The 13004-nt window shown below is 33.3% G+C and overlaps 2 protein-coding genes across 2 annotated transcripts; both read left to right on the forward strand.

Moving 5' to 3' along the window:
- Window positions 1-917: 917 nt before the first annotated feature.
- Window positions 918-1681, forward strand: LOC130810624 (pterocarpan synthase 1). Its single transcript, XM_057676756.1, has one exon. It carries the CDS (start codon window positions 952-954, stop codon window positions 1501-1503), a length of 552 nt encoding a protein of 183 aa, XP_057532739.1. The 5' UTR covers window positions 918-951; the 3' UTR covers window positions 1504-1681.
- Window positions 1682-2978: 1297 nt separating this feature from the next.
- Window positions 2979-9073, forward strand: LOC130810631 (J domain-containing protein required for chloroplast accumulation response 1-like). The gene is made up of 9 exons (XM_057676764.1): window positions 2979-3722; window positions 4635-5209; window positions 5354-5715; window positions 5814-5880; window positions 6950-7017; window positions 7106-7153; window positions 7247-7324; window positions 7725-7901; window positions 8721-9073. Exons 1-9 carry the CDS (start codon window positions 3244-3246, stop codon window positions 8760-8762), a joined length of 1896 nt encoding a protein of 631 aa, XP_057532747.1. The 5' UTR covers window positions 2979-3243; the 3' UTR covers window positions 8763-9073.
- Window positions 9074-13004: the final 3931 nt, after the last annotated feature.

Raw genomic sequence — 13004 nt, forward strand, 5'->3', positions numbered from 1 at the left:
ATGTTTCACCATTAGTAGAATTTGACTTTCCATTTTCCAAAAAAGCCCAAAACTTAAAATTTTAGATTTTTTTTTAAAAATTAGAAAATTTTATTAAAAAAAAAAAGTCTCAAAGAAGAGACCAACAATATTAAAGGACATCAAAATGCACCTCTTCGGCATAAACAAAAACACGCCTTCTAATTTAATTATTCATACTGTAAGCATCTACTACACGCCTATATTATAGCCAGATCAGATCCAAGAAAAAAATCAAATGACCTCAACGTTTCAAGTATTGTTTTTAAAAATGTTGATGATGGCTTGAACCTAAGACAATACTATCACACACCAATGTTTTAACCAACTTAACCGTACACTTATTAGCATATTTAGAGCTATAGCTTTTTAAATGTCATCAGATGACAACATTGATAAAGACTACATCCGCCCCCGGCTCGTTTAAGACTAAAATTTTGAGAATAATTTGTGAATTACAACTTTAAAATTTAACACATTTGTAAATTATAACTTTAATGTTTATTTTTTGCGACTTACAGTCACCAAAGTATCAAACTTTACAGGTTCAAGCCAAAAATACACAACTCCGACCACTTAACCTAAAATTCCGACCACCAAAATGGTCGAAATTTTGGGTTTTGGCTTGAACCTGTAAACTTTGATATTTTGGTAGCTGTAATTCGCAAAAAATAAACATTGATATTATAATTCGCAAAAATGCCAAATTTTAAAGCTGTAATTCGTAAATTACTAAAGTTTTGACGATTCTTTTTGAATCTAAAAAGTGGAGTAGTTGTCTACTCATAGCTTATTTGTTAACATTGTAAGTGTGGATTAGGTGACCAAATTTGTGAACAAGAGGAGCAGGTTCACTTGAAATGAGCTAAATTTCATCCCTTATAAACTGTCCACTTTACATTCCTAAACAACACAACTTCTTAATGGCACATAATGCTAGCTAAAATCATATTCTGTTCAGCAGTTTCATTAGCCACATTAGCAGTTCTTCTGTTAGCTGTGCTATCACCCGTTCCTTACAAACAGCATGCTACGACTGGCTCACCGAAACCTTTAGCATTATCGTTGTACATCCAGCAGCCGAGGACTGCCCATAACATGAACCACGATACAGTCTCCTCTGCACGAGCATTAACTTTTCATCGGATGCTCACAGAAGGACCCGAAAGCACATCTACAATTGTAGGAAAAGCGCAAGGTTTTTTCATACCAGTAGAAGAATTTGCTCATTCGAGTTTTAACATAATATATTTAACATTTAGCACACCTGAATATTCGGGAAGTTTGAGTATTCAAGCTAAGGAATTGGGATATAAGGCGAGGGATGAGCTTAAAGTTGTTGGGGGTACAGGGTCTTTCTCTTTTGCTCGTGGTGTTGCTGTTGTTTCGAAGGCTACTGAGCGATTTTCTGATGTTAGTACGCCGATTTATCAAGTGAATTTACAACTGAGTTTTCCTAGTCAGTTACAGTCACAATGGGTATGACAGGTTTCTTGAATGTAGTAGTTTTGCTTCTAATTTTGGCCTAGTTTTTGGCCTTTGGTGTTGTGTTATTAGGAGTTTTAGAATGTTCAATTTTTAGAGTATTTTAAGTGCGAAAGTAAAATTTGTGTATAATATTAGGCATGTTGCTAGTTGCTACTATTCTATCGAATCTTGAGAAATTAAGTAACGATTCGAATGAGTACTCAAATCCGCATCAAATGACCCGTTAAAACACTTTTGAAATCGGATAATACTAAAGATTAGGTTAAAAAATACTTAATCTGAAAGTGTTTACATGGAACATCTAAACAAAGTTTCTCTTTTTATACACAATAACTTAACAGATTCCCATAAATCCTCAAAGATTACCCAAGAAAATCCACCTCAAGCCATCATATAGGGTTGAGTTGAATCGGCTTTATTTCCAAGGATCCAAACTACTAAATCGACTTTAAGTGTTTTGAAAATCTATTTAATACATGTTAAGACGAGTCGGCTCCACAGCGCACAAATCACCATTATAGACCATCTTGAAGCTTCAAGAAAACTTTGCTTTCATCTATTAAATATCTAGACTAGGTGTGGACGTTGCCCATATTATGTAGGTCATCTTGCAATGATTGATCCTATGGTAAATAAGATGTTCAAAATTACGTAGATCATCTTGCAATCAATCGGACTTTGTGTTGAATATTTAGTTGGTAAACCCCAATCATCTTTATCAAAATGAACTTGAGCCTCCTGAACACACCATGCAGCAAACAATTGTGTTTGCGACTAAAATCAATAAGTAGCATGTTTTTTTGAAAAATAGTATTGACAGGATTACTCATAATAAACAACGGTTATTTTATATAGTAAATACGCTTAGATGGAACGAAATGAAGAAAAAGGAATGAGAGAGATTTGGAGAAATGAAATATCCCTCAATAACAAAATGAGAGAAAAGTTATTTGATGGAGAAAAATCTAAAGGATAAGATGAATCATTTTTGTTAAGGTCTTTCTTTCCTCTTTAACAAACAATTTCTTCCAATCTTCTTCCTTTTATCCCATCCTCTTTCTCTTGCCTTTCTATCTTTTTCTTTCAAAATTATTTTCCAAACATAACCTAAAACATAGGCTAAAATGAATTAAATTAAATCATGGAATCAAATAGAGTAAGGCTATACCCCTAGTTAGCGATGTTCAAAATAGATCCGATGATCTGAAATTTGCTCGATTTTGTAACCGATTCTGATTTGACCCGAAATAAAAAAAAGGATTAATGATTATGAAAAAACCAACTTAAATACAAGAATCAATTTTAAACCAATATAAACATCTAATCCGAAATATCTAATCCAAAATGAACCTGATGATCCCGATAACCACCTCAACCCTGTCGCATTTTGCTGTTTCGGACAACGCCAATACTTCAATTTCAAACTTATGGAGCCAAGTTAATACAGACAATGATTATTAATATATTCTTTTTGTCACTTAAGTTTACTTCAGCAGTGGCCACTAACCTTCTTCACCTGTCCTGTTCTTTACTACTGCATCTCAATATCTCATCTTCTTATCTTTACTTTAACCCACTCGATTTCCAATTCTTATTACCCACAGTATTTCCAATTTCTATTGTTTTTCAGTAATTGGAGTTATAATTTCCAAGCATCCTACCAAACTAATTTCGTGGATCAAAACTACTCAAATTCAATGAATTACACTACATTGTCGCTTGAAATTAGGTAATTTAATGGCGAAAATTTCGCAGAGGGAGAAACTTCTGTTAGGATATGCTTCAAATTCTTTGTCAAACTCTTCAAGTAGAAGGAATTCTGAAGTTGATTTTAGTGATGTATTTGGTGGCCCACCCAGGCGTTCTTCTACTCATGAATTTTTCCAGAATGAAATCGGTTCCACGGATTGTATGAATGATGATGTTGAAATCAATGCCGATGTAGATGCTGATGAAAGGTTTCCGAGTTCATGGTTGGAATTAGGGGAGAAGCCAGTATTTGGGGATCAAATTGGGGTCCGAAACAGGTATTCGAGCCAGGATTTCTATGATGATGTATTTGGAGGTGATCAACCACTGTTGAGTTGTTCTTTGTCTCCGAGAATTCATATGCCAGGTAGAAACCCGTTTTCTTCGGCTCCGGGTTCTCGGCCTATCAGTCCTTCACGGCCTTTGCCTCCTGGCGTTGACCCCTCAGTTACTCTTTCAAAGTTGAGGTGATAAATACTCCTTTTTTCAACTTCCTTCGCTCTTATTTATTGCTACGTGACTATGTAGTTAATTAGTTATTGCGACTTAAATGTTATAAATGAACTTGTTATTGAGTAGACTTTTTGCTAAAGCCATCCTCATATAAACCAAATTTCGTATTCTACTGTTATTTTTTTAGTTTCTATGGTCAGTGGTCTACGTAGAATGGGACTAAAAAATATCCGATCAACTCGGACCAAAAGCTAAGTTAATGACAGTATGTTATATGTTCTAACACGCCCTTTTATTGGGGAGCCCTATGGGCTAGAAGACGGCCTTTCACATGAAAACCTTTTGGGCTAGAAGCGGGATGTAACACGTGCTCTTCTCTGGCGTTAAATATTCCATTTTAAATAAGGGGTGATTGAAATTCAACCAGTAATAAGTTATATGTCTAACAAGCTTCCACACACGAGAGCCCTTTGGGTTAGAAGTGGGACGTAGCACAAACCTCCTCATACCTGATGTTGAATATTCTACTTTAAGTCAGGGGTGGTTAAGATTCGAACCAGTGACCTCTTGCTACGCTAGCTTTTGATACCATATTAAGAAATCAACTCAACCAAAAGCTTAAGTTGATGGTTGAGGTTACATGATATCTTATGCTCTAAAAAAACAGCAACTAAACCGCTAACAATGCTAGCTATTTTTTTCCTACCATAAAAAGGGAGTAGAGACTTTTTCCAATCCTATGTGAATATAGAAGAAAGAGATCAAGATAGGTATAAATGGGTTCAAGTGAATTGAAAAAGAAGGAAGAGAGTATAGGAGGAATTAAAATATGGTTCAAGTGACTTAAACAAGCACATATTGTAACAAGGAACAAGAATTATGAGAACTTAGTTTTGATGATTATTCATATTATTACCTATTTGCAGCCTGCCAGGAAGAATATCAAGCACAGACATTATGGCATCCACATCAATGAATCAAAGTTCCAAGTCTTCTAGGCGTTCTATTTCCAGATTAAGGCAAAGTTCCCAAAATGATTTAGCTTCCTTTGGTAACAAGCCAACAAACAGTAGCAAATTCAGTGGAACAGAATACGATGCAAAGCCTACAATGGATTCAAATGAAAATATTCAATTCCATTTTTCAATATATAAATGGGCAAACAAAGGAGTTCCTATTGCAATGTCATCCTCTAAGAAAAGAAGCCCTTCAAGATCGAAAGTTAAATTGATAACTAGTGAAAGATATTTGAGCAGTAGTAAAATTGATGTTATCGTTAATGATGCTTCTCTTTCTGCCAGCAAACGAAGAATACAATCTAATATTCAAGTAAGAGAGTGCAAATCAGAGGATGCAATTACTGAAAAATTTGCTTCTGACAGGCAAGAGGGTTCAAAAGAAGTGTCTGATCATTCACAGAAAAGTTTAGAACAAAGCTCTTCAAAGATTACTAAATCTAGTTTCAGGTCTCTAAGCTCCTTGTTTAGGGAACACAAAAAAGGTATTATTATTTTTTATCAATTTTATGCTTGTCCTTTCTAAAAAGATGTAACAATTTTGGATAGATGCTTAATCGTTGTGTTGTTGGTATATAGCTACTATGCCATTCCCTTTGACATATAAATCCTGTGTGCATGGTATGTAGAGAATAGAAAACCAAGCGCTGTTAAGGGAGGGAAGGAAAGCATAGTGAATGATGAAACAGAAACAAGAAGTTACAAAGTTAATAAAACTAAGGTGCATGGTATTGATACTTCGAGTGGAGAAAACAAATACGTTGACAAAAGCCAAGGAAGAACAAAAGTGAAGGATTATATCAAAGTTTTCAACCAACAATCTTGTCCAAATGCTGGAAGTCATAGTCGTAGTTGGAGATGGAAGGACATTACTAGCACAACCACCATTGAAGCTGAGAGTGATGTTAAAACTCGTCAGGCTAAAGATGATGATGAAATGCAAGCTTCCTTTGTTAGCTTGGGCAAAACTCGGTCTGACTCCATACGTGAGGTTTGCCAGATCGCTCACTTAATCAGTTTTTACTAATGTTCAGATTATCACTACCATATATGAACTTGCATTATGAACTCTGCTGTCCAAATTTTCAGGTTGATACCATCAGTGGCAGTGGCAGTGGCAGTGTTTCTGATACCAATGCTTCAAAATCAAATAAAGGTATTTGATTTCGTTAGATAAACTGTTGCATAAGTTTCCTTTGCTTGATTGAATTGTATTTAAATATGGGATTTGTGTTGCCGCTATGCTAAAATCTACTCCACATGCCTAATATTTGATATAAAAGCTAAAAGGACCTAACTTTGATGAAGAAGAACATGAATAAACAAGGGAAAAACAGAGCACACAGCAATGGACTTAATAAACACAAAGCAAGAACACAAGAACTTTAATAAGGTTTCCTAGACAATTCCCTCTCAAACTAGATTGTATCTCATTTATGATTCAACAATGCAATAATGAAACAACCCGCACTTGAGAACAACCTTTTAACTTCAAAGATCTCACCTTTAATGGAGATCACATACACTCTAATACAAAAGCACTCTAGGTTTCCCAATCTCCTTTTCCCTTGTATTAGCCTCCTCTTGGTTGATTCCAAATCTGATTTAGGGTCTATATATAGCCCCAAACATTTAGAATAACCCTAGCTCATTAGACAAACTTTCCCACCAAGTATCGAGCATTACAGAAACTCGAAAATGCCCTGGTACTATGTGTCTATGTTGCTCGAATGAGCAACTCTTGCAGACCCTTCACTAACTGCAGCAGCTTCATGCCTCGTTCAAGGCACCCCTCATGCACAACTTGCCTCGATCAAGGCATACCTTGTGCACTTGTTCAAGGCACTCCTTGCCTTGTTCAAGGTACTCCTCAAGAAGCTCTCGTCTTGCTTCAACTAAACCTTCAACCAAGGTTCCAAACATCATATGGTCAAACTCATCATCTTTCACAGTGTATGGCATGGTGTGAGCAACAAGGTGATCAAACTCATCTCCATGACCAAGTGATTGGTTTTTGGCACAACATTTGGCTTACCAAAGGCAAAAGTTGGATTGAATATGATGCCATGATAAACAGACTTTGTTTAGTATATGATTTAACTAAGATACAAAATATAAACGTTCACTTTCATAAAAGGAACCATATTGTTATAGTTTTTTTAGTTTGGTAGTTCTGTTCTTCTATATTGTTATAGTTTTTATAATTAATTATGTGATTTTGCTAGAACCAAACAAAGCTGTTGGAGAATCTGCACCAAAAATCAATGTTAATTGTGTTGGTGACAACCATCAGGTGTGTTAATACTTCATTTATGTTGTTTTAGAAATGATGAGCGTTTGTATGTTGTTTGTGATGTGTGATACATGTTCTATAATGTTAGGTTAATGGAGTGTCAGAAGACAATGGAACTGAGTCACAAGAAACTCAGGTATCTAATCTTTATCAATCCCTTCTTACATATTCTAGTCTTTAAGTAAGAATGGTGAATTGAAGCAATTGAAGCAATTATATATATTTTCAGAGTTATGAGCGTAAAGTAAAGCAATGGTCTAAAGGAAAGGAGAGAAACATGCGTGCCTTGCTCTCAACCCTGCAATTTGTAAGTCTAAGCCCGATTACATGTTTGCTTTTCGACTTTGTTGATTCTAATATAATAAATGTAATTATGTAAACTCATTTTGTATTTATTTAAATAATTGGCAAAAAAAATTCATGTGGACGATCACTGAAACTGATCTATTGCTTTGTTTAGCCGACTGCAATCTTTTAGGAATAAGGCTTTGGCATTGTTCGTTCTGTATTTATTGGACCTTAGGGTTTATCTGACCATTAACTCCTGTATACATATTCACACATTAATAAGAATACAATATGACAAATTTTCATGGTATCAAGAACTTGGGTTTCCTTCATGAAACCTTAATTTTTTCTCCTCTTCCCTTTCTCTAATAACAATCCTTGAAAGTTTTAAACTTATCATTATAGTTATTTGTTGACAGGTTCTTTGGCCTAATAGTGGATGGAGACCGATTCCACTAGTTGATATAATAGAAGCCAATGCAGTGAAAAAAGCATATCAAAGAGCTCTATTATGTTTACACCCTGATAAATTGCAACAAAAAGGTGCTTCTCCTTATCAAAAGTTAATTGCAGAAAAGGTTTTTGATATTTTGCAGGTAACTCATTTCTGTCGCTCTTTCTTTCTTTTTTAGCTCTATTTTCTCTAATACTATGAAATAAGCCTCTTGAAGATGAATATTGCCAAGGAAATTCTGTCCTCTACACCTAACGGTTGATTGTTTTCACGCTAAGTAAATTAATCAAGCTCAAAAGATGTCAAGTTCAATTAGTGCCGTTCCTGGCATTTTATAAGCCTTAGGCAAAATGAAATAATGAGTCTTCCCTATAGAGGATGGGTGCTTGGCAAAATAATAGAATACGAAGCCCTATATATTACAATTATCTTTATAAATATAGATGTGTTATATATTTCTTAATTGATAAAAGAACTAATCTAATAAAAATGCATGCTAAAGTTGAGGTATTGGACTAAAGTATAGTTACAACTTTACTAAGGTTGCGTTTGGGAATAAGCATTTCATTTCAAATTATACATTTCAATTATAAAATCATTAATATAGAATTTGAGAATGACAAAGTTTGGGAGGTCATTTTCAAATCCTCATCTTTAACTATTTAAATTATAATTGTGAATTTGAATCAAATTCAAATTTGAAATTTTTTTATTTGTCAAACACTAAATTTAAGTCAAATTTATATTTTCAAATGAAATCCTCATTCTCAAACATAGCATAACGGTGTTCCACGTCCTACGTGATAACATTGTTGAGTTGAAATATTAGGCCCCAGGCTCCTTTCTAGCTTTGGACTTTAGACAAATGTTTACTGTTTCTAGAGTCGGGAGCAGCCCTACGTTCAGCAAATAACGTAAATGAAACACATATTAACTAGTACTTTTATATTATGTTATGCAGGAGGCTTGGGAGCAATTTAACGCCATTGGACTTCTCTCATAGTTACTCATTAAGCAACCAAAAAAATTAGATCAAAGGGGCACATTAGGGATGGGATTTTTCCTTTTCCTCCCACCTGCTCCCAATGGGCCGGCTCATTGACTTCAAGTAGAGCAATCATCTTACCATTTAGAAATATTTTTTTTGAATTCACTTTTACCATTTATTGAAAATATACGAATCACAAAATGTATTTTATATAGCAAATGAGTGTATATAAATTTATTCCTTTGTTGATCTTAGCGTTGATCAATCACACGCCAAATTCAAGTTGGCTTGGATAATAGGCCAAATTCCAAGCCAAGATTATTTTCAGATCAAACCTCACTTTCTAGTGAACATGTGAAACAAATAAGCGAAATTAACAAAAAAAATAAAAAAAAAGCTTTGGGTAAATTTTATTCTAAAAATAAGCGTTTTTATGTTCGAGTCTAAGGTTAGGTTTATTTTTAGTTTAATTTTTTTTCCATTATTTTGTTCTGCTTATTTATTTTATTTATATACATTAAATTTATCTTTACCATGTAACCACGTCTTTTTATCTTTTGCAAGCCGGAGGACTTCTTTGGCCGCGCTCTCCTTTATGGGTATGAGTTGCCGCCGTCCTTCCCTCCCCAAGCCCTGTTCATAGTTTTTCTATGAACGAAATACATTGAATAGGATAATGATGATGACTAATTGCGAACAAAAGGGAGACAATGTCATAACATTAGAAGAGACAAAAAAATTAAAAATATGATTGTTGGCGGTTCCTAACTGCGAACAAACATAATTTTCTTTTTTATTGTTTCTTTTAACGGTATGACATTGTCTCCCTTTTGTTCGTAGTTAATAACTATGAACAAACAATTTTGGCTTTTTTTGACCAATTTTTTTGTTCGCTGTTAGTAACTGCGAACTAACCTAACTTTAGGCTCTGACATAGAAACGCTTATTTTTAGAATTAACTTTATCCTAATCTCATTTATATATATATATATATATATATATTTTTTGTTAATTTTGCTTATTTGTTTCACATTTTCCTTTGTAGTTTGGAATTGTTTTCCACTAGTCTTTTTTACTGTGTGTGCTTGTTTAACCTAAGTTTATAGTTATATTCGATTGTATTGATCAGCTCTAGTTGGTATAAAAAATTAGAGTTTCCAACAAGATATAAGATGTGTTGATTGGATGAGCCAAGTGTTACAATGAGTATGTTGATAATGTTGTGTTAGCTTCAGGATGGTGTGTCTGTGTCCCTAACGTTTAAAGTTAGCTAAATATCCTTCACTTTCTTCATCAATTTCGCCGACTATTTCCGTAAGTTTGTGGTGTATTTGTATCAAACGCCAAAACACAAGTAATGGTTTTCAGATGCTGGTCTTTCCTGTGGGAGATAACGCCACTAACCATCTCATCTAGGATATATATATATATATACATATACTACTTGATTTTATTTTGGATTTAAATAACGTCAACCAACGTCAATGACCACACCTTGTATCCACCAATGGATGTTTACCTTAAGTATCAAGTTATTCAAATTAATAAATAAAACAGTATTAAAGTAATACAACCTAACCCGACTAGATGGGACATACTTTGAGAATAAATTCAAAATGAAGATATAAGAAAGAGTTTAGGAGTCATATATATTGCGAAGAAGATGAAAGTAAAATTTTTAAAATGATTTGGGCATAAACAACGACAATATATTAATACATCGGTAAGACATATATAAAGTTGAAACTTGAGAAATTTATAAAAGGTAAGGAAGACTCGAAATAAAATGGTGGGCAGGAGTGAGAAATAATACTCCGAAGCATATAATTTACAAGTCAAGATGGTAGAAAATCAAATTGAATAGAGAACAAGAATTTATATGATTGTAAAACTTGATCTAATGATTGATGTAACCGACCCTAATATTTTGGTGTTAAATCTTTTATCTTCTTCCCATGATTCTATCCCATATACTTATATTAGTATGTCCTACTTTTGCTCAATTATTAGTTTAGGATGTATCATTCCACTCATAAAATCCCATCAAAACTTACATTTTTTTTTGTATGCACCAACCCTCAATCTCTAGACTTAAGATTAAGAAAACTTTTCACAACCACAAAAGCCAAGGAAAGTTGGTCCACCAAAACATATATTGTATATTTTATATTGTATATTTTTCCTACGTTAAAACCTATAATTGCATCATTAAAAAATATAATCGCATTTATAATATCCCACTACCCACTAACTCAAGGATTTATAGCAAATCTTGTATGAGACCTCTTCATCATAAGATGGGTCCATATAAGTAGTAGCAAATCTTGTATGAATTCACACTTGTATAGGAAATAATTTTTTAAATGATTTGGACTAACCCGATTGAAATAATCTCATGATGAGACAGTTTCAATAAAAAATTAGTAATTTATCTTGTATGGGGGTGTTTGGCAATTGGTTGTTGGCTTTTTTAGTTGAGTTGTTTGACCAGCTGAAAATGTTGGTTGTTTTTGTTTTTAATATTTGAGAAATTAATATTTTTAGAATTGGAGAATTTAAAATTAATATTAAAATGAGAATTATTTTGAATTGAGTCGGATAATTTATTTTGGGCTAAGATAACGAGGAAACAGATCGGGTCTAAGTATAGGCGGATATTATAAAATATCTCTTTTAATTTTATTAATTTATTTTTCCTTCTTTTCATTTCTTATTTGATTATAAATTTTTTTTCCTTCTTCCTACTTCTAATTTGGAAACCGAAAAACTAAGAAAAAAAATAATTTTGTTGCCTCCATTTCATAAATAAAAACTGAAAACTAACACTGGGTTCATGGCCTTCTTCTTCCTTTGAACAATTGCAACAATCACCTTCAATTCTTTGTGAATTTTTGAAACCTTCAATCCATATTTTGTTCATCCTTTTCCTCTGAATTTCGCAGCCTTCTCCCTCAAATTATTCTGAGAAATTTGAGTATAGAACAATAGCTCTACTGCTTTTCGTTCCTTGCCATTTTTGCCTAAAAACTTTTTGAAATAAACAACAATGGTGATGGTTCAGATTAGTTGAACATACAGCACCACCTTCACGCCATTGTTGCGTTTGAACTCCATTGAAACAATATCAAGTCTCTTATTTCTTCTTATCTTTAATCTAAGAAAAACCGCACTTTTGTCCTTGATTTACGAAAGAAGATAGGTTAATTCTTTTCTTTTCTATGATTCAGGTTCAAAAGTTTTCTTTTCTTTTAATTTTGCTTTCTATGAATTACTTGTTCCAATTTTCAAATATAAATCTCCTCAATCATAAGTAACTGATTTCAAGACTAATTATATGTGGTTGTTTAAATTAGAGTAGTGAACTTTGTCTTGATTGATGTTAATTAGATGAATCTTGGGATATTTGTATTGATTTAAAGAAATATTGAGATTATAGACTTTGTTGATATTATTTGTGAAGATTTCATGTTGGGTTAAAATTGTTTGATATTGATCACTAATAGGAAATGATGAAATTATTGAGAGTATGAATTTTGTTGGAAAAGGGTTAATATTAGAGGAAGTATTGAATAATTGGAATCCTTAGAATTAATTAGGAGTATTCTTGATTTTTGGTATGAATGTACATATAGTGTTTATTTGGAAAATATAAAGAGATCAATTAGAGAAGCGGGTAATCTTTAAAAGAAGTTAAACAAATCTAGATTGCGGATATAATATTTTGATGATATATGGAGTGTTTATGTTAGAAGTGCACAGTCCTTTAATGCTTAGAAATGTTAGAATATAATCCTTGATTAAGTCACAGTCTTATTAGGAGGAGATGTAATAAGTTATATGTTATATTAATTGTATCGAACGCACCTTAGTGATATTATGTTTATTGTTATGCTTTAGAAGATGATTTTTCTGTGACGGTGATAGTAGCAATCTCTTAAAGGGTCTGGCCAGACTACAGTTTTGAAAATTATTTTACTAAAGTTGTGAAATTTATATTGTTGAGACAAATTTATGAATGATTATGCTGATATTGATATGGTCAATGGATCGGGCTCACGAGCAAGTCATTGACGGAGTAGAGGGAAAATCTCCCTTACTCCCTATTTTGAGGTGAATCGTCATTCAAATATTGATAAGCCTCACCCGAGAGTGATATAGCCTTAGAGCTATGGGTGTTCCTCGCAACTAGACTACCTGTGCGCACATAGATCTAGAAAACTGATGTTGCTTTTAAACTTATGATTTGAATTATTGTGT

The sequence above is a fragment of the Amaranthus tricolor genome, chromosome 4 (assembly GCF_026212465.1).
Source record: "Amaranthus tricolor cultivar Red isolate AtriRed21 chromosome 4, ASM2621246v1, whole genome shotgun sequence".
In the NCBI taxonomy this organism is placed as follows: domain Eukaryota; kingdom Viridiplantae; phylum Streptophyta; class Magnoliopsida; order Caryophyllales; family Amaranthaceae; genus Amaranthus; species Amaranthus tricolor.

Coding starts and splice junctions, on each gene's coding strand:
- LOC130810624 (XM_057676756.1), top strand. CDS start 952: ATGCTAGCTAAAATCATATTCTGTTCAGCAGTTTCATTAGCCACATTA.
- LOC130810631 (XM_057676764.1), top strand. CDS start 3,244: ATGGCGAAAATTTCGCAGAGGGAGAAACTTCTGTTAGGATATGCTTCA. Junction 5,881..6,949: donor TGCTTCAAAATCAAATAAAG/GTATTTGATTTC, acceptor TGATTTTGCTAG/AACCAAACAAAGCTGTTGGA. Junction 7,902..8,720: donor AGGTTTTTGATATTTTGCAG/GTAACTCATTTC, acceptor TATGTTATGCAG/GAGGCTTGGGAGCAATTTAA.